At 43.6% G+C, this 25,152-nt stretch overlaps 1 protein-coding gene across 1 annotated transcript; it reads right to left on the bottom strand.

Annotated features, from left to right (window-relative positions):
- Positions 1-1,747: 1,747 nt before the first annotated feature.
- On the bottom strand, positions 1,748-21,261 carry TNFRSF11A (TNF receptor superfamily member 11a). Its single transcript, XM_062568507.1, has 10 exons — positions 21,169-21,261; positions 18,046-18,127; positions 17,454-17,579; positions 16,749-16,892; positions 15,553-15,646; positions 15,097-15,191; positions 14,137-14,244; positions 12,213-12,265; positions 9,719-10,562; positions 1,748-5,370 (listed from the first exon to the last, which is right to left on the bottom strand). Exons 1-10 carry the CDS (start codon positions 21,259-21,261, stop codon positions 4,958-4,960), a joined length of 2,052 nt encoding a protein of 683 aa, XP_062424491.1. The 3' UTR covers positions 1,748-4,957.
- Positions 21,262-25,152: the final 3,891 nt, after the last annotated feature.

Raw genomic sequence — 25,152 nt, 5'->3', positions numbered from 1 at the left:
AAGTAGTGTAATTGGGTTAAATAAACCGGAATTTTAAGGAGCTGCACATATGTGTGTTTTCTGCTTCAAGCTTCCCACTCAACAGGGTGATTGACACTGCAGCACAAAGACAGAGTAAACTCGAGTGGAAGAACTCTGAGAGAAATAATTTATTTTATAGAAACATTCACCCTTCATTTGAGATTTTAGGACAGCACGAAACAGAAAGAAGAAACACACTTCAAGACGATCTTTCAGTCTGAAATGGAATTCTTTACCACTAATGCTTGGGATCTCATGCCCGTTTCTCCAGCATCCTCTTCACTTGTGACTAAGATTGTCACAAGATTAATGGTTTGATTTTTCCAGAAACGCCACTGCAGTTCAGCCAGGCAGTTTGCATCGCTGGCATTTAGTGTCTTTGCTTGGGGGTGGGCAAAAAAGGCTCCTAACAGGCTAAACCCGGCCAGCTGGAGCTCTTTGGTGGTCTCTTTTCCAAGGGAGAGTGGTACAAAGACACTGTCCTGGCAAGCTGTGAGGAGGCCGCTCCATGATGTTCCTCTCAGGCCAACGTAAAAGCATCACTGATGGACTGAAAAGGGCAACGACCTCCGCCCACTGCCTGGTTGGCTGAAGTGTGAGTTTCTAGTGTGGAGTTCTTAGAAGTGGGGAAGGAGGTCTAGAAAACTATCATCTTATACGTTTGGGCAAGGTTCTGCCTTCCTCATTAAAAAAAAATCAGAGAGCCTGATCAAATGCATTTCAAATTTTCAGTGGCATTTTGTAAAATGTCTGCTAGTAATATACATTGCATATTCCAGAAATAACTTTTCCACACACAGAAACTGCAGTGGTTTTACCAAGTCCAGCATCATGTGCTGAAATACCTGAATTGATTTAGGTATATTTTACAGGATTGAGGGGAGAGGAAGTTATACTGAATTTGAATATTCTGCATCTGATATAACTACAGCTCTATTAAACAGCTGATTAGCATAAAGGCATCTTTCAGCGTGGTTCTCTCTTGTGATAGGCACAGCACTGTAGTTGCTGGGGTACCATGGAGATGATACGGGATGAGGAACCTGAATGGACAAATAGCAGTTAACCACATTTTAGTGATGCTACTCCCAGGTATGCTGTAAACCTTACAGAGCAATTTCCAGTTTCTGACTGTGTAGCATCACATACGGATTAACAGCACTTGTTGTGTATATCGACCCTCTAACCCCATCTTGGTTTTCATGCAGGTAAGAAGAGCAGCTCCAATGCCCTTGGGCAAAAGACCTCTCCCAATTTTCCTGTGATTATGTGCAGAATTACTGCTGCCCTTCAGTTCTGAAGAGCACCTAGTATATCTGTCATGGATAATGCATGCAGCGACCCCTCGGATTGAAAGACTTGTAAGAACGTATGCTGTGTAGGCTGAGACTTCAAGAATAAATGGGAACCTAATGTCAGGTTCTCAACAGTAAAAGATTACCATGCTAAAATCCATGAAAGCTCCTGTTAGATTGCATGCACATGTGTGCATACACTTGTGCATTATTGTGGTACATACTCAGAAAGGGAGGCACCTGCCTTTTGTAAAACAAATTGACATACAAAAAAGGTTACAAAAGCCACAGCATTCATGTTTTCATACTGAATTTTTTTTTGTCAAAATGAGCATGGGCATAATGCATTGTTTTCTCTGTACATAATAATGTATTCAATTTTCTCCGCTTAGTCGAACAAAATCTTCACTTTATTTCAAGAAGATGTTTAAGACTTTTATTATCATTAATTATGTGTATTACAATAACAACCAAATTAGTGCCCAGTGCATAAGGCCCTGTTGTACAACCAGATGTTAAAAAACAGCCCCTGTTCCAACCAATGGCAAATGAAATCACAAAGATACAGAAATCCCTTTGGGGTCATGTCTAAGCAGCCAAGTAGAGAGCCAGGGAACAGGCAGCACAGTGGTATGGTTTCTTCATTTTTGCGTAAAAACTGGAAGAAGAAAAAGGGGTCGGTGCGTCATGCTTCCCCGTTAAGCGGTGGCCACAATGATGAGATCATAAGAACCATTTTCATGCTTGCTGATCATCCTAATTTCAAATCTTGCTCAGTAGGATCTTCTGATCCTTTACTGCGAGTAAAAATGTGTTCTCACTGAGCTCAATAGTGAATTTCCCATTGTCTTCTCTGAAATGAAAATTTTGAGCCTGTGCTCTATCTACTTTCTTTTCTAGTGGCTGTGCCACAAAAAGAAGCTACAGAGAGAGAAGAAGAAGAAGGGAGACCTGCAAATAGCTAGTTTACCCAGAGTTGGGCAGGAAAAATCAATCCATCCTGCTGGGCTGTGATTAAGGCTGCCCTCCTCGCAAAGTCCCCAACCCAAAGAACCACCTAAACTGTCCTTTGCCGCTTCCCGTGCAAAGGCACAAGTGGGGCTGATTGAGTGGTGTCCTGGATAAGTAATTTTCAGGAAAATAAGACTGAAAAAAAGAAACAAAGTGGGAAAAGTCCATATCACCTTGCATGAATCTGATGTATGTCCCTGCTTCCTTCTCCATGTTATACCCGTGCAAGGTGATATAGAGTTAGGCCTAATGAAGTTACAGATCCCCATTAAAGGATCCAGCAGGAAAGGCAAAACACTACCACAGATAAGACAGCCTCAGTTACACACCTTCAAAGGAGTAGAGGTTACAATAGCTTGGGCCATCACTCAGTGGGACAACCTACCCACCTGAGTCTAGTCTAGGCTCTCTTAGTTTTTTCAAGTCCATGCAAAGATGTTCACAGACCCTAAAGTAGAGTAGTGACTGTGAATGACCTGGGAGATGCTGACAGGCCTGAGAAACACAAAAATACACTATTCTGATATTTTCTTTGCTGTATGACTAAACAGGCCTTGATGGATTACTCTATCAGATGCCAGCATTTCTCAGAGACTTCTGAAGCAAGTTCAGGCAGTCCACAGGAATGGTGATCTGATATTTAGCAAAATGTCATCCACGATTGTAAAAGGCATGATGCCTGCCAGAATGGACCTAGTGAGACTCCTTCTCCCAGTCCCCAAGAGACAGCCTTGCATGCTTGGGCTGAACTTTAAATCCCAGATATATAAATAGTTTGGAATTACTCTCCTGAGAGGTGAAGGTGGCTTTTCAGTTAGGGATGAGAAGTTCTTTACGATGTGGTGGTCACTTTGTTAGCTTTATAGGTGGTCTTCACCCTCAGAGCACTACTATTGGAAAGAAAGCAGCTATTCAGTGAATCTCTTGGCTCTAAAACCTACCTGAAAAGGAATCCTCTCTAGCTAGAGATCTTCAGCTAAAAGAGTCTTTTCAGTCAAGATGAGATCACACTAGGTAAAAGATCCCTTAGCTATCTAGTAGGAAACGTATGACAGATCTTTCTGAAGGCTTGGACTGAAGATAGCCTACTGTGAGCTGCACTCACATGTGCAGGAGAATGTCAAAAACTATTCCTTGTCAGGAAAACATTAGAAATGTCATCTTTTCATGTTGGGAGTTCCCCAAGTCTTTGTTCCCTTTACCCTTCTCCTCACAGTGGCTGGTGGAGGAGACTAAAGGATACAGGACCTGAACCAAATCCAGTTGAGTAGCTGAGACTCTCTACTAACTGCAATTATTATTATTCTTTAAATCAGATCCTTCGTTGTTGTAGCTCATCAGCTCTTAGTGTGAGAGTGGTTAGACTCTGATTTCAGCCCAAATAGGCCAAACTCTGGGTCTGTTTCCACACTGCCTAACTAAATCTGTGCTTACTCATGAAAATATCAGAAAGAATGACAAAATTGTCTGGGCAGATGAGGGAATGCATGTCTGACTCTGACCAAATTCTCCCTGTTCAGGCACTCACTCCCTCTCTCATAACTCAGGAAATGTCTACAACTAATTATCTTAGATCCCTCCTCTACCTGTTAGCAGCTTGTACCTTAAACTTCAGTGACATTATTTATCCAACAAAGTGTCAGGCAAAGTTTACTCTTATCTTCAACTTCAGGGGGTTGAATTCCTTTGGAGAGATGCAATATGGAAGAAGTGGATTAGGGTCCAAAACTATAAATATTCTTCGCTGAGAATTTGTTTGATATGCTTTTAAGGCATATCAGCTCTATTGTACCTGTTATTGTGTGCTCCGGGAAGCACTGTACCTATACATACCTACAAGTTAATAACAGACTGACAAGGATCTTGACTTTTGTACTGGTTTAAGACCAGAGCGTCTGTTCTCTCGAAGAGCAATGGGAAGGGCTGAAGCCATCTGATTCTCTGGAGGAGGCAAAGGTCAGCAGCGGCTCTAATCTCGAAAGCAAAGGTGACCATCACTTCCTTCCACCACCCAAGGTATCAAGGAAGCCCGAGACCCAGCCAAAGGGTTCACCTTAACCAGTTCCAAAATTTCCATCTAGGAAAAAATCTGAGGCAGTGCTGAGGGGCTGCTTTCAGTACGCTGCTCCACAGTGTTATTCATACTCCAGGAATACCCTGTACGCCCAGCGATTAAGGCTGCCCTCCTCGCAAAGTCCCCAACTCAAAGAACCGCCTAAACTGTCCTTTGCTGCTTCCCCTGCAAAGGCACAAGGGAATGGGGGGGTCTGTGGGGTGCCCACCGCACCGCCAAGGAGAGAGGCACAGGGTCCTCCTGACCCATGCAGCTCCTTCTGCAATGGCAGCAGCACACCTGGCTTCATGCATGCTTGTGTCTATTCCCACCAGCAACCTCCACAGCAATAGCATCACAGGCACGGGCACCAGCATGGTCCTTTCCATCTGGAAAATTTCCCGGGAGACACCAGGGGGTAGCAACAGTCACCGAACAAATGAATCTGCTGCAACAACACGGGTTTTGGCAGCTGGCCCAGCCGTGCATCCCACCACAGCCCCTCGCGGGCTGCCCTTCAGCGCCTCGGCCCTCGGCCGTGTCCTCGCTGTCACACTCGGAAGGACACCGGTTGACGTCAGTTCAACACCTTCTCCGAGAAATGTCCCAGCTTCCCCTCTTCTTGCACGGGCTGCGAGGCCCCGCCGTAGCGGCGCTTGCCACCGCTGCCGCCGCCGGCTGGGCTCTGCTCCTGCGCCACGGGGCCGCTGGCGCGCCGCTCGTAGGTGCCGGCGCTCTGCAGCCCTCCGCCGCCCGCGCCGTGCACCTCGGCGCACTTCTCCTTGTACTGCTGGGTGTTGCCGGCAAAAGTCTCGCAGCGGCTCAGGTTCTCCTCTTGCACGGGGCTCCCCACGTTCTCGTCGGTTATTCCGGTGGCCGCTGTCCCCTCCTGGGAGTTTTGACTAACATAGACAACAATGATGTCTCCCTTGAAGTTCATTACTTGTCCGCTTGAAATGAATGTGGAGTTACTGTTTCCAGTCACATTTCCTGGGGAAGCGGGGGAAAAAAGAAGGGACATGTGATTAATTTTTTCTCTCACGAGATGAACGTTGAGCACAGTGAATTTAATCCAGTGTGATCGCTTTAATTTTGTTCCCTTATTTTTGACCCGTGACATAGAGATGCTCTTATAATCAATGCCTTCCACTGGGCCCTTTCATTATTTCCATTTTTGCCTCCTCAGAACCAAGCCTGTCACCTACGGGGAATCTTCCTGGAACATTAAGAAAAGTTTTCTCCCTAAATTGAGCTCCTGGAAGCAAGAGATATCACAATACCTCTTTCTCCCATTACCTCAGGGTAGCCAAGCTGGTTCCATACTGCCTCCACACACAGTTAGTTAGGAAATCGTTATTATTTCCAATTATAATAATAAGTTCCAATACACACACACACACACACACACACACACACACACACACACACTCCTAGATACCATATTCTTTTTTCCCCTTAGTAAAGAATCAATCCTATCATGTGGAATAGATAGCTAGTTTATTGAATAAATATTGAAAGATTTAAAATAGTAATGTCAGGCCATACTGTCACAGTGTCCAAACAACATGGAGCTTAGTGTATTATCTTACATTCTTCTGATCTTCTATGTAGATAAACTCCAGTACACGTCACGCTCTCACAGGTTTATCTGGATATATGTTGACTACAGTGAAGAAGCAGAGTCCATACTGTAGTGACCTAACAGAGTTACAACATACCCCTCTTTCAGAAAGCCTGCTGGCCTTTAGAGAACTCGCAGTATAAATTCAATCCTTCTGTCATTTAAGAACCGAGTCACTGACTGAAGTGCTTGAGCAGGGGGGTTGGACTAGATGATCTCCAGAGGTCCCTTCCAACCTTACTGATTCTACGGTTCTACAATCAGGCTCTAGGGGTTTATAAACCTCCGTTAAAGTGGAAAGAATATAACTGAGAAGAACAAACTTTCCCCAAGTTAAAAGACACTAACTAAAACAAACTGCAACCAAATCAAAGATTTAGCTCCATCTTCCTAGCTTATGCACACTCTTCCTCCAAAGTGTTTTTCCTACTGTGCTCCACATAACTATTACTTGTGGATTGATCTTAAACATTTTCGCAATTCTGTGCATTTTCTCAATACTTTCCTCACTACTTAAGACACTGGCATTTTCACTGCAGCTGAGCATGGCCCTGCCCCAAAAAACATTTCTGGCAGTCAAAGGTGATGTTTATATACCACAACTGGATTTCAGTAGTGGTAAGATCTGTACACGTTCATAGCTTAGGCTTGGTAGCACTTAAGCAGCTCTCTAATAGGCCCCTTCAAGCAACTGTATTTATTTTAGTTAAACCACTACATTGCTAGATTTTTGTTTACTGCTGATTACCATGAGGTGTGAATAAGTGTTCTCTGCAGGATTTTTTTTTCTGCCAGCTCTTTCTCCTGTATTCAGTTCATTTTTTTTGCTATCAATGTGACTCTCTGTTACACATAATCAGGGTTCAAAATAACTGTTTGCCTTTATACAGAGTGCTTGCTGCTCACAAAATATATTGCAAAAGTTTACCAGTGTTCAGTAGGAAATCAGGAATTTAGAAATTTATGTAAGAATGGGGAAAAAAAAGAAAAGGGAGTTTTAACACATTTATAATGTTTAGTTGAATGTGGTCTGTAATTCTTCACTGCTAGATGAAGACACCATGCTCAGAGATGAATATTGGAAGCACAGAAAATGGTCATGAGAGCTTCCTGGAACGTGCTAAGAAATGTGCTTCCAACATGGAAATATAAGGGACACCTTCAGAGGATAAGTGAAGGCATCATGCTCTGCAATATTTCAGCCTTTTGATCTCTCCAGACTACCTGCTGATATTAATTACAATGATAGACTAATTTCTGTGGTAATTATTCACTAAGGACAGGAGCAATGCAAGTGATTAATTTTGTCAGAGCCATCTAATAGCATTTAAATGGTCAGAACTGCTGAACCAAGCTGCTTTGGGATTTAGAAACAAAAGGCTCTGTAAAACGGTGCTAATAATGCCAAGATCGCGGGTTCGATCCCCGTATGGACCACTCACTTGAAGCTTGGACTAGATGATCTCCAGAGGTCCCTGCAACCTTACCGATTCTATTATTCTATGAAAACCATCCCTACTCACGAGTTGCCTAAGTCTTCCTAAGGCTCATGCTTAGTGTTGGAGTCGTACTCAGGACTCGAGGTGCTTATGAACCAGATCTTCATGTTCAGAATGTTTCCAGGCTTGGAGGGATTCAAAAGACTGTTTGGAGGCTTAGATCCATCTTTGATGATAACCTCTGTAAGCGGTGCCTGTACAGAAGGTTACCTTGATATTGCAGGATTGTCATAAGTGGCAGAGTTCTGCAATTTCTCCTGTCATTTTGAATGTTAAGGAATTAAAAAAAGTTTCATGGAATTACCTAGTGCTTCTCCTCCCATTTTTCCATTCAACTTCTTTTGTGCAATTGTCTCTTAGTACAACTGCATGCAGTGGCTTCAGTTGCTTTGAGAAGCTGTACAAAAAGTTATTTTGTGTGCACCTTATCCCTTTGGGACACTGCACAAGATACAGCAAAACGACAGATGCTGCTACAGCTCTGCGTGTGGCCCCAGTGAGGACTGGGGCATGGTTTGGTGAGGAATCGCTTGCTGAGCCCCATCCCAGTTCACATGCAAACAGATGTCGCCAGTGGAGCACAGCAATTCTGCCAGCAGAATAAAAACACCCTGCCAACACGCTGTATTTACTACAGATTAACTAAATGGACACTCTCGTATCATTTACCGCTCTAACAGTACCCCCTGGCAGTCATACTTAGCTTATGGGAAACTAGAAACACTGTATATCTGCCCAGATTTCACCAGATGGCACTATAGCATGTACGTACCTAAAGGTACAGATGCAATTAAAATCATATATGAAGAATTATGTAGCATATCTAAGAAAGTCCTTTCCAGCATGTCACTTAAATCCAAGCCTTCCTGTTTTCCCTACCGTTCCTACATATTTTCTCTTCCTCTTCTTGTTGGATTTGAAAAGAAAAGCAGTACTTCTCCAGTGCCAGATACAACTTGACTTTCAGTTGTACCTCAGAGTCATCTTCCACGAAAAAAATCTTATGTTTTTTTTACTAGTGTTGAGTTTTTATTTATCAGGCAGTAAATCTGTTTCAAGATTTCAGGAAACTGAAGCAATAGAAAGAGAATCAGCTCTTAGAAGGATTAATACTGCAGCACTTTCAGATTCCTGCTTGACACGTATGTTTAGAAGGGAAAGGCCATGTCACTTCGGGGCTTTGGCAGATTGACAAGAATATCTGTGAGAAACTTCAAGGCACTATACAGTTTTAAAGAACTGCTTATGGCTGCTATATGTATCACAGCAATACTTAGATGTCCCAGGCAAAACTCAGGTCCCATTATGCTTGTCAATACACAGACATAAATAAAAATAGAGTGTCTCTCTTTAAGAGATTATAATCCAAAATGACTAATAACACATGACACGCAGATTGCAGACTTTTATACTGAAGAAGAGTCTGTGGGAGGAAGGTTTCATTCAGAAAGTGTTCATTACTTCCCTTCTGCTAGTTTTGCTTTAGTGTTTTTTTTTTTTGTTGCTTTTTTTGTTTTTTTTTTTTTCTGATTTCTTTTGACCATTAAAGATCATTTGTCCAGTAACTGTGCTTCAGGGCTATTAAGGGGACAGAGCACTTTTGTGTGGAGAAGCAACACCTGCATGAAATTATTCTCAGGGGAATGCTTACATATGAGCAAATTTAAGAGAAAGTACTAAAAGCAGATAGTTGGGCATAATCTTTTGGACCAACCACGGCCACTCGGTTACAGCTTGAGTTGGGGCGTCACTGACCACCATATGATTCTAACTGGACTTAAGCCTAATGACGAGAACTAAAAAGCATGTGCAGACTGTCCAATGGAAGAATGTCCATCTGAAAGCTGAGCATCCCTTCTCAGCTCAGCCTTTGGGCCACTGTCCTCTCCTCCTCCTAACTTCTCTCTAATACACACAAACTGCTATCACGAAAACGTTTCTGTAACAATTGCCTGGCCTCTGCAGTGGCAGCCAGAAGATGGATTTTGCGTTGCTGGTTAGATCAGCACAGGATGATGATCCCTCATGGTGCTCATGCTGTTTGCAAAATTCACTGCAAATCCAATGGCCTTGCTATTTCATTTTCATCTCTCAAATAAATTCCAGGTCTCATTTTGTTCTTCCCTCCTTCTCCTAAATCAAACCCTTAGAGTAATAATGAGCTATCACTGAGAATAATCCCACATGACTGCGTATAAGTCAAGCCTACTGGGCTTACCAGATGCTGGTGGAAGGTCTGAAGTACTGTTGTTTGTCCCTGAAGTGCTTCTTGTATGCTGCTGCTTTGTGTCGGGACCATCAGAAGATGCATCTTCCATACCACGATCACTTGCTAGCGTGCTCTGACCAGCAGAGAGAAAATGCAAGCCACAAGTGCACTGTGCATAAGATCCAATTTCTGGGGAGGTGGAGGCACTGTCAACTGTTGCACAGTAGGGTTTGCTCCACTTTCTGGGAGATTCCCTGTATGAAATGCCACACCTCACACAGATCTTCTCCGAGTCATGGTTCGCTGGAAAACGATCTGTGTCTTTGTTGTCTATTATTTCCTTTGGGCAGCTGTGGGCATGCTGGCAAGATTTCTGAAGATATCTGTCTATAGCAGCATGTGTACCATCCATTTCGGAGGAAGGGTCAGAGCCCTGAGCAACAGATATGTCCTCTGTGCTCCCAGTCCCTGAAAAGCACTGATTTAAGCTATCATTCTCCCCTATCTCCACTGGTTCTGAAAATGATGACACAGTTTTACTGTCAGGCCGACTCAGTAAAGATAAATAATCAGCAGTATTGAGATCTTTATCCATATATTCATCTTCCATGGGAACTGGTGGGAAATGGTCATCATCTGTCTCAGACACCACAGAAAACTCTTGGAGGTTCCCTGCCCGCTCGTATGGAGCTGTCTGTGGGCTGCCGTTCATGCACAAATGGTGACTGCTGGTGCAAGATGTGTTTGCGGGGGTAGAATAACCAGTGGGACCCAGCAGACACGTTCCTTCAGAAATCTGGGGAGCAGCAGCGTTTGTTATACTGGTGGTAACAAACACATCTCTGGGAGGCTCCTAAATGAAGTCCGAAAGAAAAACATCTTTAATAAATAAATCAGCAGAAGGTTATTTTCTAAACAAAGAAGAAATAGGCAGATTGTAATTCTTCCTTGACGTGTAGCTGCTGAGTGTGAGCAGCACCAGCTGTATTTGAGTCTTGAAGTATAATTCTATTCTGTTGCAAAACTATGACCAGTGGTGTTGTACTCAGTGGGTATTTGGATAAAAATCTGGTGGCCTGGGAGACAGCAATATTTAATTATGAGAGAGAGTTATTAGTTTTTCAAATGGCCCTTGAGAGTCAACAAATCTATAAGATTCATTGCATTCTGCTGTTCCTTACGAACCATCAATAGAATGATACTAAGGTCTAATTTGTTATAGGTTTTTGAATACCCTGAATTATCTGTGTTTGAAGGGCTGTAGACCTGTGAAGGTCCTATTGAGAGCAGAAACTTTATATTGGTTTATATTGGCTATATGTAGGAAAAAAATGGATTATTTCAGATGACCCAGGACAAGCTAGAAAAAAACCCCTCACATATAGACAAGGTTGCTTTAACCTGGAGTAAGTTAGGACAATAAATACAAAAGCCTATGACGTCACTTTGTCAGTACTTTTCAAAGTAAAGCTACATTTCTGGTTGCAGCTCCACAAAAAGTGTTGGAAAATACTGGAGGCGGCAGTGAAGAATTCCCTTCCCTGCAAGTCAGGCTGTAATGATGGGTAGCTGCAAATTACTACCCACATTTTGTTTTTAGCATTTGTTCAGTTCTTCCAGGATGGAGAAGAGCATTTAAATGCTGCCGGCCACTAAGTGCTGCCGTTTCTCCCTCCATCCCACTGCCATTGCAGGAGGCTGCATGGACAAGTGACATGAGACAAAAGAGGAACTGCCTTCTCAAGAAGTTTCCTTTGTAGTAATAGGATTTGAGTGTTGCAACCACTCAACTAGATAAGAGCTCCTGGACTGGCCTGGTGGGGAGAGCATGCACTGGGGACCTGAGACACTGCAGTCTGTGTCCTTGGTGGAAATCAGGCACAAGTGCACAACAGCTTGAACCTGAATCTCCCAGTGTTTCAGCCATAGGATCTGGGGCTGTTCTGCAGCAAAACATTTTGGAAGGTCTTTCTTTCTTTCATATCCGAGTGGACAACAAGGATTTCTGCAGGCGCTGGAATTAATGGGTCTCAAGGATGTTCCCTTTAATTGACGGATCTGTGCCTGATGTCTCCCATGTGTAGTACTCTTGGCTTTGCCCCAAATCCAGGTTTCTCTGATATGTAAAAAGATGCAAAGTCCAGCTGAAGTTTTTCCAGCTCTTAGGATTTATAATGGCTCTCTCTTAGGTAGAATCTCAGATATTCAGTAACTGGGGGGCTTATGTTGAACTTTCTCCTCTTATAAATATTTAATCATCACAGAGACTATTAAAACTGGCTGAAAGCAGAGAGGTGGTTCAGAAGCAAGGGAAGTTACTGGACATTTCATAAGCCTCAAATTTGCAGGAACCAGACTGAAAAAGCCAAAGTTACGAGGTTTTTTGAGAAACAGTAAACTTGTTTTCCAGCCAAATGTTAATGTGAAGGCTACTGCCAGGGGAGTGGCAGGAATATAATAAAGAAAAAACATAAGCAGAAAATTGTAATGCCCTAGACTTTACCTTTGTTCCTTTTATTTGGCTGCATACTTCGTTAGCCCAGTTCTGTAGATCTGCTGTAGGGAAAACAAAACAGCAGCTGTAATGTATAGCAGGCACTAAAGCTGGCCACAGACCTAAACACATACAGCTATTCACAATCCATAATATTACATTAAACATAAACCATCAAGGCTGTGTTTACTGACTGTTCAAACGTCCCAGCGGCTGTCTAGCCGAGGATTCATTGTAACTGGAATAGGGATATATTCTTGTGGAACAAATGTTTCCAAGCTCCCAAAATAGATCACAGTTAAACTGTGTTCCACATCAAATGGAGTTTCTTTCCTGGTCATATGTCACCGAGCTGTGAGTGGCCCGATCCTGACCCAGTTGCAGCCGTACAGTCTATTTCAAGAGAAGTCACATGAATGGCCCAAAGACCATTCTCAGACAGCAGCAAGGAGCCTGGAGAGAAGAGGGTAAGCCACTGAAACCACGGGATGGCAGGCTCAAATACGGCATATTCCACTTAATCAGGATGTGCTTAATTGGGAAATTCACTTAATCGGAGTATCTTCAAAGGAAAAGCTTCAAATCCAACAATACTTTATAGCAGAGACCACTACTTAACCGAAACGTTCTTCTTGCTTTATATCTTCGTTTTCAGGAGATTTTTGAAGGACTCAGGTTCTGTGTACATTTTAACCTTGTGCTAGTTTCATATGTCTGCAGACAGATCAGCTACTTAGCCACTGCCAGTTCCCAGTAATGAGTCTGTTCCCCTGATGTTAAGTCTGCACATTTACCATCAGCTCCCAAGCAGGCATGACTTCTTTCTGAGCCTGCAGGTCCCTGGGGCTCTAGTTAGCAGGATTCACCACTCAAAGGCAATGAAAGACTGTCACTGCAGAGCAGCAGGGCAATAGGAGTGTCAAATAAAGAGCATTCCCCTGAAACCTGCTCTGCATCTCAAGTATTTGGTTTGCAAGGAGAGTCACCATTTCCTCCAGCCCATCCCAGGAATTCCAGATTTAGCACAACCCATGTTTAGTGTGGCAGAGGCAGCCTATTTCTAAAACACAGGGTAAAACATACTTTACAAGAGAGGGTTGCTCTCTTCCCTTCCACAGCTCCTAGAACATTTCATAAATTCCTAAGGCTTGGGAAAGACAATAAGGCAAAAAAAAAAAAAAACATTAGGAAAAGCTTTTCAAGTTTAGAGGGAGAAAACAAAAAATAAAGAGAATAGTAAGAGTACGTCCTTGACTATGAAGACTCAAGGCTTAAAACAAAGTCGAGTAACTTCTGTGAGTATTTCCCTCAAATTCATAATATATTCAATGCCCCAGCAATATCTAGTACATTTTTCCTAGTATTTTTCTGTTTTTACTATTTATTCTGCTCCTTCTGGTACTTCTGTAGTACCTCATCAGAGCTTTGGCCTTCAGATGAGAAAATTGCCTCCATCATGTCTGCAAATACACATCAAGCTTTTGTCTTGAGATCTGTATTTTAACTAATCCAGATGCAGATTTCAGGGGAGGAGCGGAAGCGGGACAAAGGAGCTAGGAGGTGGCGACAGACCCCCAAGTCTTTGCCCTCTCCGCTCCGTCCGGGGTCTGCCGTGCCCCCAGCACTGGCCCTCCCTCATCCACACTGCAGCTGTGGGTGCCCCGCGGGCAGCCACCTCGCTGTGCAGGCTGCAGGAGGATGCCAGAACGATATGCATTGTGCCTAAGTGCAATATGCTCCCTGCCCTAGAGGAAAGGAATGGGAAGCCTGGCTTTGCATTGGTTAAAACACATCCATATGGACAGACATGGGGATAGCACAGAACTTCCAAAACGGCACCTGAGTTTCTTAATCCAGTGGCTACCTGTGAAATCAGAGCGCTCACAGAACCATGCAGCTGTCACATTCACAAATACCATTAGCCATAATGTACCTGTGAGCTTTTTTCCCTTATTCTTGTAGTATACGATGAAGATGACAATGCCAATTAGTGCCACGAAAAACAAGATGACAATCAACACGTACAAGATCCTGCTTGTTCCTGTAGGGCATAAAAAAGATAGTACTGTCAGCAAACAGCTTATACTCAGCAGTGTTACAATCTTTGCTTATTTTATCTGCTTTTCCATATTTTTTTCCACAGAGTCTTTTTTCTTCCTATTTGATTTTAGATTTCTCTAATAAGGACAATAGCTTAAGCGCTGGTAAAATTCTGTGATAAGTAGCCTTACTAAGGGCACCTTGTGCAGAGCCATCTCAGTGAAAAATAGAGTCCTAGACGGTGTCTTAGAGAGGTGTAAGCCAGTGAGGCTCCTCTGAAAGTCCCCTTGCAGCCTGCCAGCCCACAGGCTGTGCTTGCTCTGCCTCCGGAAAAGGGGGATATGTAGCTCATGGGGATTATAAATTTCAGCCAGCAAAATTCAGCTTTCATCTCAGACTGTGAAGGAATGCCATGGGCTAGGCAAGCAGTCTCCCTGGTAGCATATCCACATTGGAGAGAGAAAAGGGCAATGGGCAACAAGGGACTTAAATTCAGCTGTGTCCATTAGTATAAAAGAAGCATAGAGATAAGCCGGTGCCTTTATATAGATAATGTGTGTATGGAAATTAGCAGGTTGAAAAAATGAAAGAGCTGTAAATGTGATGGAGATCATGGGTATTACAGTAACACTGCTCACCATGCAGTGTCACTGAGAGGTATAAAGCACTATTCAGTATACTGGTCATCTTTAAGTATAAAGTCATCTTTAAAGGCTGAATTTTCAGAAGAGATCTGTCTTGGTCTACAGCTGCTTCTCCTAGAGTCATCCACATGGGGAACGAAGTTAAACTACACAAAACATAGTAAACACATAGGAACTTTCTAATGAAAAACCTGTAGGAGGACATATACCATCTTCTGGTTGTTCAGGCATCTTCCGTTCTGCACAAACTGCATCTGACTTGTCAGTCCCAGGGACAATTTCTGCCATTCCCAGAGCTGTACAGCTAAAAAAAGAAAGACACAGAAGCTAGATACTCAAGCAAGGAGGTCTGTCATGGCTTTTACACTTATGCAGGGTAATACTTTCCATTACTCCTGTGCTTCTCCATCTTTAAAGAGTTCAGATACCATTATTATTTTCAACTCAATAGATCAGCAGTTCTGTTGTTATTGCTCCTTCTTCCTTCACCACCCCACAGCAAGATTCAAGCTCCACTCTAAAAATGCCTTTATTGCCGTGCCACAAACCGAGATGCCCTGTGCACTCTGCAGACAGACTGAAACACCCCCCAGAAAAATGCTTTTGATCAAGCTTCTCATTGCCTTGTGGCTGTCATGGTACTTCTACAAGATACACGGACTTACTTGGTCCAGGATTTACACTCATCAGTGGATGAAGCAACCTTTGAGAAGTAGCCCGTGGGACACGGTGTACATACTGTATCCTTGTCTTGTTGCACTGTGTGTTGTAAAGGAAGAAAAAAGTTAAGCTTTTGTGAGTTCATTTCAAACTGGAGGTGATTATGCTCCCCCAATCCCCACTCCTCCTCCCCTTCCAGTAGCTTCCCCGGAGAGAGAAGGATCTTAAACTATATTAGAGTAGCAATGACAGTTACAGGTAAACAGGAAAAACAGTTCAGGTCAGACTAGCATATTTCTCTGTATGATCAAAATGGGAAATGACCAGAAGCCATTTTCAGTTATTGTTAACTAATATACAGCTATTATATCCTTCCACTTTCATTAACTGCCTTGTGTTGATGCAATTCCACCGACCATGACATTAACTGGTACTGTCAATTGCACGAAGCAAGCAAAGTGCTGTGTCAGGATTTGCCGGCTTGGTGGAAAAAGCTCTGTGCTTCAGGCCCATTTCATTCCCCATCACTCCATTATGTGCTGCTTTTTTGGTGTTCCCTGCACTTGGAACAGCTCACTTCATCTTCCCAGTGTTCGTTACAACTCTGAATTTGACCACTTCTATTTTCCGCGCACAAAACACCTCCATTTTGCTTGCAGTCAAACCCAGAACTCATTTAAATGTCAAGCCTTGCATTGTAAGTCATATAAAATAAAGAACACTTGCACTATGTGAAAGGTGTTCACCATTTTTAATTCACTTATAGTGTTATAGTATGCTGTAAAGAATAGTCATTCCGCAGAACCTGCTTTCAAAGAGCTCAGCAATGACCCCCAGTGGACCATTTTCCTGAGCACTGGAGAAATGCAGGTTCAAGTGACTCAGCAAACATCAGGAATGTGCTGCAGTCCTTTTGGCTATGTTTATGTCCATGTGAAAACTAGCAAACGTCACCTCATCCAAGATACTATGTAAACTATAGATACTCAAGCCTCTTGCTCCCAAAGTAGCCTTCAAAATGCAAATAGTCCAGAGGAATTCTGTGCAGTAGCAATGATAATCAGCCACATAGCTTCTGTCCACAGTGGATGGAGAGTGGAAGGCATCCTCTCTTCAGCATCAGAACCTGCATGATGCTGACTTCATCCTCCAAGCCTGACCTGGACATTTTACTTTGCACCGGCCCCTCTCCGTATCTTACCAGGATGCTTGACTCCAAATCCTGGCGCACATATGGTGTTTCGCTGACAGCAGTCACAGTCGTCGTTCCAGTGGTAACCCATTGTACAAGCACACTGCCGCTGGAATGTGCTGTTTCCTGGATTCACTTCTTTCAGAGCTTTTCCTAGAAGAGAAAGCAGCTGGGAGTAAAAACTTGTCTGATAATAAGACTCAAATTCATGAAACTCCTGCTCCACCTATTTGCCTTGCTTGAATGCCACATGCAGAATCTTTCTTGTTAGAGGAAATGCTGTCTTTCAAGAAGTGTGGAAACCCTTAATTAGCATGGGACACCTCACTGATTGAACTCCCAAGCTATACTTTTCTTGGCAGCTCCCGCAGAAAATAAAAAGAGCTTTCACAAGTGTGAGGCAACCACGTTAGGGGATGTGAGTGCACAATATGCTGGGCAAAAGAACAAACCTTTAAGACCCAACTCACAGCGACCAGCGGCCCAAGTGAAGATATTCAGTTGAGCAGCATGGAGACTATAGTTGCAGTGTTCAACAGAGCACAGAAGAACTGAACCTCCCTGGTGTCCAGGGATCTCACTGTCTTTTAGGTTCTTTTGTAAGCCCAACCTCCATCATCATGTACCTAAACAAAGCATCATGTCCAGAGCCACTGGCTCGTCTTCACACTTCACTAATTCAGACTAAAAGGTTCCTCAGTATAAACAGCTCACCTTGATCACATATTTTATGTAGTAAGCATTTGTCTTCTTCATTCCAGACATCCATATACTCATTTGGGCCACATGGCTGGCACACACTATCAGAAGTACCAGTGCATTTAGCAGACATATACTTTCCTGTGAAGATGAGAAGGAAAAGTAGGTCGTTTGCAAGTTGCACATCAGCCGTTGGAGGAGCTTAGGCAAAATGCAGCCCAGGTTAATACTGCTGTACTACTGGAGGATGATCATTTCTTTGCACCACCCTTTCAGTTCCTTGGTCTGGCCCTAACCTAGGGTGGTATCGAAATATACATGAAACTTATGGCATAAGAACCGTCTTCTTTACGTGCATGAGAATTAAGCTACTCTCTGTCTCCAGTGATTAAGTGCTATCCCAACAAAATCGTTGTTACGGCTTTTGTGGAGGTCAGTAGAACCACTCCTGCACTAAAAGGTACTCGAAGGCCTGAAATTCTGAACCTGTTATGGTGCGTGCAAACAGGGCTATGGAATCACAAGGGCAAGCTGCCTTGCTGGCCCTTAGCACTGCTTCTAAGGAGCTTTTCAATTTCCAAGCACGTGAAGGCCCGCGCTCACGTACCTGGCTCACACTTTGTGCAGCACCGTCCGGAGTATTCATAGTGGTGCTCACTTTCACATGGCAGAGTGATCTGTAGTGACAACTGGGGAGGAGAAGAAGAAAAAGGACAGGAGAACTTATACACCTTGAGCTTCAGACCTACCTACCCACAATTGTGATAGAGAGGAGGAAAACTTTTCTTCATTATAGCATTTTGGAAAGCTAAGCAGTAAAACATTACTCAATGTTTACGACTTCAGAGGCTTCTTGTAGGCAAATTAATAATATGTACTTGATGCTCTACACACAGGGACTTGTAATATAGCCAAGAGATAAATAACTAACAGTCTTGTAATTTATCATGAACTTCTGGCCTGCCATATAGTCCTTGCTCACAATACTCTATTATTTGAAACCTGTGACTTCAAAACAATTGTAAAAAAAAAAAAAAAAAAAAAAAAAAAAAAAAAAAAACGAGACCTGCGCCACTGACAGTTTTAAAGAATAACATTTAGCAAACTAGTAAAGTTAGAAGCGAATGATTTATATCTTCAAAAAAGAAGAAGTTCCCAGCTTCCCCTTGGGATACACAACACTCCCATTTAGCCCCAGAAAACACTGGACTTCAGTTTTATGGCTTTTTATGGCTCCTATTGTGTCCTGCAGCATTCTTCTCATTGAACTGAGGCACAGCCACAGAGGTGATACAAATTAAGCCAACACCTTTCTATTTCTTAAAAAAACAGAACAAAACAAAAAAGAACCCCTCCCTCAACAAAGCAGCCCAAACTTACACAAGGGGACACTGGCAAAGGGCATTACAGTGTTATATCTAGCTCCTACCAGCCTTTGCAACCCCCCCCACCCCTGACCTCCGCTGCCTGCAGCTACCCTGCCAGGGTACAGGGAGCTCGCCCAGGCTTGGGGGCACGGGTGGCAGTGGGACGTCCCAGCCAGCTGAACATCGCTCCTAGCCCCCCACTGCCTCTGCTCTGGCTGCCCAGGAGTCTCTTGGCAGTGGTCCTCCAGGCAGACTCAACACCTTATGTCCACTTGTTGACCATTCCTTTTAGAATACGTAGGATGACTCAAAATTTGGGCCTTTGCAAGAACACTTCATTGTAATGAGATACAGTTGTTAAAATATCATTTGCAGGACACTGGCTTTTGATTTGGAAAAAAGATCCATTAAAACTTCTGCTGCTAATTAGAAGGAGCTTTCGCTATCTAATAGTGCTGTGCGAGTAAAGGTAGAATTGATATTGGTTTCCGATTCCCTTTACCTCTCCTCTTTTCTCCCTTTCTGGTTTCACCAATAGCAATCTCATTATATTCTCTTCCCCTAAGCATCTTGTCCTTTCTACTGGTAGAAAGGGTCTTATAACTTAAAAATGACCAAAGAGCTTGGACAGTTTCTTTAAAACATCTCCTTTTGGCTTTGAGTTTGAATCATTATCTGGTGCACAAATGCAGTGTGTCAAAGCTGCACTAGTTGTGTCTGAAATAAAGTAAGTGCCTAAGCTCAGAGGTCTTTTTTTTTGGGGGGGGGGTGAAGTTTGTGGGTTATAAGCACCACCTTATAGCCATTTTTTATCACGACAGCAATCTCATGGCAAATTAAGAGGCTAGTCTTGTAAAAATACTTCTTTTGTCTCCATGTTCCCTAGTCCCTTTTGTTGTATTTATTAGCAGTATCTTTCTTGTGATTAGATCATAAGTTTTTTGGAACAAAAATTGCTGTTTGTGTTTGCACAGCACCTCACACAAAAGGGCACCTGGAATGGGGCTAGGATTCCTACCGCAGTGCAAACAAACCCGTACCTACGTATGGAAGTTTTCCCTCAGGGTTATTCCTAACAGATGCCTTGCTCGTCGCCCTGCGCGCTGCTGTTCACGATGAGGACGAGGGCCAGCAAGGCGGGAGGCGATCGGGAAGCGGAGGAAAGGCAGCCCGATCAGCGGGTGCCTGGGCAGTGACACCGCTCGCTGCCCCGCCAGAAGCTCCTAAACCACTTCTGCAAACCCGCGGAGCTCCTCTTCTGACCCTGCGTTTCAGGTGCCGCAAGCTAAGCCGCCGCCCTGCCGGAGGCTGCGGACTGGGACCGAGACCGCGCTGGAGGAGAGAAGGTCTCGAGCCACCGATTCCTCATTCACAGCCACCCGAAATCGCAACAGAACTGACGAGACAAATGACGGGTCAGGTCACTTGCTTTTATAACAGAATGTTCTTTTCTTCCTTGTTTGCCCCAGTTTGAAAGTTCCCCTTTAGAAAAAAAGACTTAAAAATTACTGAAGTGTCACACAAGGGCAAAATCATCCTTTTTAAGGAAGGATATGCAAATCTGCTAAAAAGCGTTCAGCTAAAGAGTCTGGAATGATTTCTGAGAATTAAAATTCGGCTCGAACAGAACAAGCAATCCCCTTCTGCTGGGGCAGGCTAAGCGCTCGGGCACCTTTCATGAATCATCTCCGACCTCCTCGCTTTGTAGCATTAAGAGGGTTATTGTTACAGCACGTTCACAGCTACAGCTGCGCAGATCTGCTCTCCGTGTCAGTATTCTCTTCTGCCACCACGTCCTTCCCCTTTCGAGACGAGCTGATACGTTTACAAAGGTGCTCTATTCCCCTCTTTTGATTTACATTCGACTAAATAAAGACAAGATTATTGGTGTCCAGTCGCTACCCCCACATAAGCCCAGCCTCCTCGCAAAGGCGAGAAATCCTGGCCTAATGCGGACCAGCTAGATCCGCCGAGCGCGAGAGGAAAATAGAAGAAACTTCATGTTTTCTAATGGTGGGATCCGACCCAGTGAGCCCAGGCCCTTCTGCTAGCCCAGTGCCTTGGAAGCCCTCGTTTAGCCACCGGCCAGAGGACTGTATCACCAGTCCATGCAGAAGGGTTTTTCTCAGAGGGTAGGACCCCTCTAGCCAGCACTTGTGCTCACAGCAGCACGCAGGCTTGATGCTCCACCATCACTACTGTATTCCTCTCCACACTGTCCTTCTGAGATAGGGAAGTGCGAGTCATTTTACAGATGAGGAACTCGCGCTCGGAGACTGACTAACTTTACTAAGGTAACAGGAAATCAGTGGCAAAGCAGGAAACAGAACCACGTCTCCAAAGCCTCAAGTTAGCGTTTTAACCTCTGGAACATCCTTCCTCTCATCGAAGGCTGGCACGTGGCTCAGAGCGACTCTGGCATCACTGAGCCACTCTGGTGGGAGAAGGGGTCGCATGTCACACTTCAGGTGCCCAGTGAAAGCAAAGGTATCAACCCCATCTGAAGTAATAAAATGCAAAAAAATCCCAGCTTGGTTATTGCTTTAAAGGTCTCACTACTGGTGAAGCTTTTCATCAAATCCCCACAGATGGAGAGATGCTTTAAAAAGGTCCAGGTTAAGTTGCCACTTAACTTGTGCAAAATATAAAAAATTACATACTTTAAAAAAAAAAAAAAAAAAAAAAAAAAAAAAAAAAAAACTTTCCTGCTTCATTATGTATTATCTCCAAGCGTGTACATCCAACAGCGGAAGGTTCAGGGACCAAAGATGAACCTGCTCTGGGCTTCGTGGGTTGCCAGAGGCTTGGTTTGGTAAAGCAGACCAGCACCTGCTGGCCTGCAAGCACATGAGTAGTCCCATTGACTTCTTTGGAAAATGAAAGCATGCTCATTGCAAGGTTAGCAGGAGGGCAGTATTTTGGTGTCAGACTGCAGATAGCCTTTTCAGCTTCTTCTTCTTCTTTTTTTTTCATTCTTTTTTCTTTTTTAATTTGGTGAAAGAGATGCTAAGCAAGAGGGTGCTTGCAGAATCGCAGACCTTCAATGACTCACACCTACAAAGCTCAGCTGTGTTACTCAGACCTTTATAAAACACACACAGGTGTTTCTGAAGACGGAACCAGCAAAATTCAGATTCCTGTCCTCAGGCTTAAGGAAATATTTATTCTTAGAGACATTGAGCAATCTGATGGCAGCAGAAGCTGTGTGTCATGGATGCTAAAATTACTTTCTCACTCAAATGAATATTCAGACAGACATTTCGGAGAAGATAAAGTTGCACAGGCCCCTTTCCTTAAAAAGAAAAAATCTGGAAGAACAAGCCTGGGGGTTTCCACATTTTTTTTTCCCATGTCATTTCTGAACAAGAACCTGAGGCCTCAATGGGGACTGCTCATTAGCAATAATACTAGTTTTGCAAAAATTGAGATGTAATGGGACATGCAACAGGGTTAACTATTTTAAGATGACACCTTCGTGCTCAGTGTATTTGCTTCTGGAGAATGTTCAAGTCATCTTTCATCATTTCACTAAGCATATCACATTTTTTCCATTTAGTACTGCAGACCTAGAATACCTATGGGAGAGTGAAATCTCCTGTGCACGCCTTGCACACCATTTGTTTTTTAAACTCTGGAGCCTGAGTTTATCCAAAGAGCTTGTTTTAGAGGGCCTTAGCCTTCTCTACTGTAGAATTACAATATTTCCACTGCTCTTTGGGCTTTGTTTGCCTTCATCTGACTGAGCTTTGACCAACAATTTCTAATGTGATCTGAAGTAGCTCCTTCAAATGCGACACCCTGGTGTTCAGCCAGGACTGCCTCTGCAATCATCTGCTCCTTTTCCTCATTCAGATACGAGCTACTGCCTCTCCTCTCACATGTACGGATTTTGTGCCTACAGCCTTTCACCCACGTAATTTGGTTCAGCAGTATTGTTGAGCAAAACCAGATTTTCTCAGTTTGTTGCCAGTTTCAGAGACTTGCCTAAAAATTATTCAAGAAGAACAAAAACAGAATCCGGGTCTAGCTGAGCATTGCTCCATGGCTGGCACTCCTACATGCTGCATTAAGGCACACGATAGTAACACACGTAATGGACGACTCTGACAATTTATACAGCTCAGTTACTGTGAGTTTTATGTGAAAAAGATACATGCATAATCACATGGACATTAAATGCAACAGTTCCTTCAGAGAGAGTCCTTACAGTTGATAAAAATTGAATCAAAGCAACACACAAGCCACAACTGTGCAATTCCAGTTATTCACTTGCAGGTCTGCAACTTACCACGAAAATCTTAGATTGTGAATGAAATGCTTTTTGGTGATGTCAACTTTCCAGTGACCAGTAAACCACATCACAGAACCACCATCACGTGGTACAATATAGCCGGGAAATGGCAAAGGCTAAAAACTAAATATTATTTCACTGTTAAAAATAGGTCCTTGAAACTCTACACTAGCCTGACTACCTAAAGTGTCCAGAAAGAACATAAAGGATAAAACAGTTAATAAAGAAATTAAGAGAAACCTATAACTTGTAACCAGTGGACAAATGGTGGTAAAAGCCCCATCTTGACTATTCCAATTGTCCCTCTGCATTAGCACGCAACAAAAAGCAAACACTCCTACGAGACATCACCCAAACAACTGGTGCTCCTCCACCAATGGGAAGGATCATTAATCAATCTCGAAGCCACCTGAGCTATTTCTAGCAGGCAGACTACGTGAAGGAGAAGTGCCGTGCTGACCACTCACAGCCAACGGGTGGGAAGGGTAAGGCAGACAGGAACCTTAGGTGTATCAGATGGGAAATGACAGAGGTGATAGATCTCAGGGCTGAAATGGCTACTGACTGAACCGGTGAATCAGCCAGCATCGCATGCATGACATTTGTCACTTGGTGGGAAAGTCATCCTCATGCAACAACCAGAGGGATTCATCTAAAGTTTTCATTGACTGAGCTGCCTGTAGTGTCTAAACGTTATTCACAGCTTGTACTAGGGAAGACAGTAACAATTTATGGGGCACAACCTGAAAGTTCTGCACTCTGTCTGAACAAGCCAAACAAAATACCAAAGGCACAAAGAGGGACGGGAGTAAGCAGAGCAACATGGATGTTGCACCGCAGTCGCAGACAGCATATGAGTTCTTTGCCTGGCCCCCTCCGCCATGCCCCGATGTCATTCCACTTGCACGGGAGTGTGAATTGCCTGCTTGGTCTGAATTTTAGTGCAAAACCTAATCTTTAACCTGCATGTCCTCATTGCCACAGTAATTCGAAGACTAATAGTTACTAGGCAGAATATTTTCAAGATGAATCAGAGACTATAAAACCTGAAAAAACAACCCAAACCAAAATATTTAACAAAAAAAAGGTTGATGGCAAGACAACAGTATATAACAAGCAGTAATAAAAACTGCACTGTAGTGGCACTGCCGAAGCTAATACTTGTGCTGCAGCGAAAAGGCCTGCAAAGGCAAATCAGTTCTAGATTAAACAAGTGCAACAGTGCCGCTCAGGAGGGAAGCTCAGCATACGCACTGCTCGATGCCTTCAGTAATGCACAGAGCAGACTAAGTAACATCACCCTCAACTCACTCAGGTTTAATTAATAATAAAAGAGGCACTAAAGGAACAATCACTTACGGGGAGCACTCCCCTTTGGCATCTTACTTAACGGATTATTTTTCCACATCACGAACTGAAGTTGAGTCTTAACGCAAAAATAATCATGAGAGATTTCTTGGACTGTGCTATTTCTGGATGTCAGATGAAAGGGGCACAATCAGGACATCATATGCTTCAAAACCCTGTACGTTTGTGCATCCTTTCATACCAGCACGCTGCCAGAGTACAGCATAACGTATTAATCTCTTATGGTCTGATGCGAGGCTGCGGTCCTATTTGAGCTGATGGGGAGAATGAGAAAGTTTGTGCAGAAAAGAGGAAGCCTGCTTTCACAGCCTGCTGCTGTTTTGCCTTTCTTCCCCCAAATAAGCTTTTAGGATCCCACGTGGAACAAATACTCAATATTCTGCTGGCAGAAGTAGTTATAGGGCTGCAGCCTCTTCTTTGGAAGATGACTGTATGCAGTGGATGGTGCAATACCAGCAGATCATTCTGCCTTGACATGTGTTGTAGTACAACTGGATCTGCAGCTTCCTGACCATGACCAAATTGCTGCCTTCACTAAAGGACTCAGGACTGGGCTGAAAAATGGTTAATTTATCCTGTGGGCATCACCGCAAAGAACAAGCTCTGCTGGGCATCCTGGGCCAGGGAACCCAGTGGAAAGATTCCCCCCCGGCTCTGACCGCCTTTGGCTCGTTTCCTTAATAAGCCT

The sequence above is a fragment of the Rhea pennata genome, chromosome 2 (assembly GCF_028389875.1).
Source record: "Rhea pennata isolate bPtePen1 chromosome 2, bPtePen1.pri, whole genome shotgun sequence".
In the NCBI taxonomy this organism is placed as follows: domain Eukaryota; kingdom Metazoa; phylum Chordata; class Aves; order Rheiformes; family Rheidae; genus Rhea; species Rhea pennata.
This window is presented reverse-complemented; position numbering and strand designations above follow the sequence as displayed.

Coding starts and splice junctions, on each gene's coding strand:
- TNFRSF11A (XM_062568507.1), bottom strand. CDS start 21,261: ATGCGACCCCTTCTCCCACCAGAGTGGCTCAGTGATGCCAGAGTCGCT. Junction 18,128..21,168: donor AGAGGAAGGATGTTCCAGAG/GTTAAAACGCTA, acceptor TCTCCTCCCCAG/TTGTCACTACAGATCACTCT. Junction 5,371..9,718: donor AGACCTTCCACCAGCATCTG/GTAAGCCCAGTA, acceptor CCGCTTCCCCAG/GAAATGTGACTGGAAACAGT.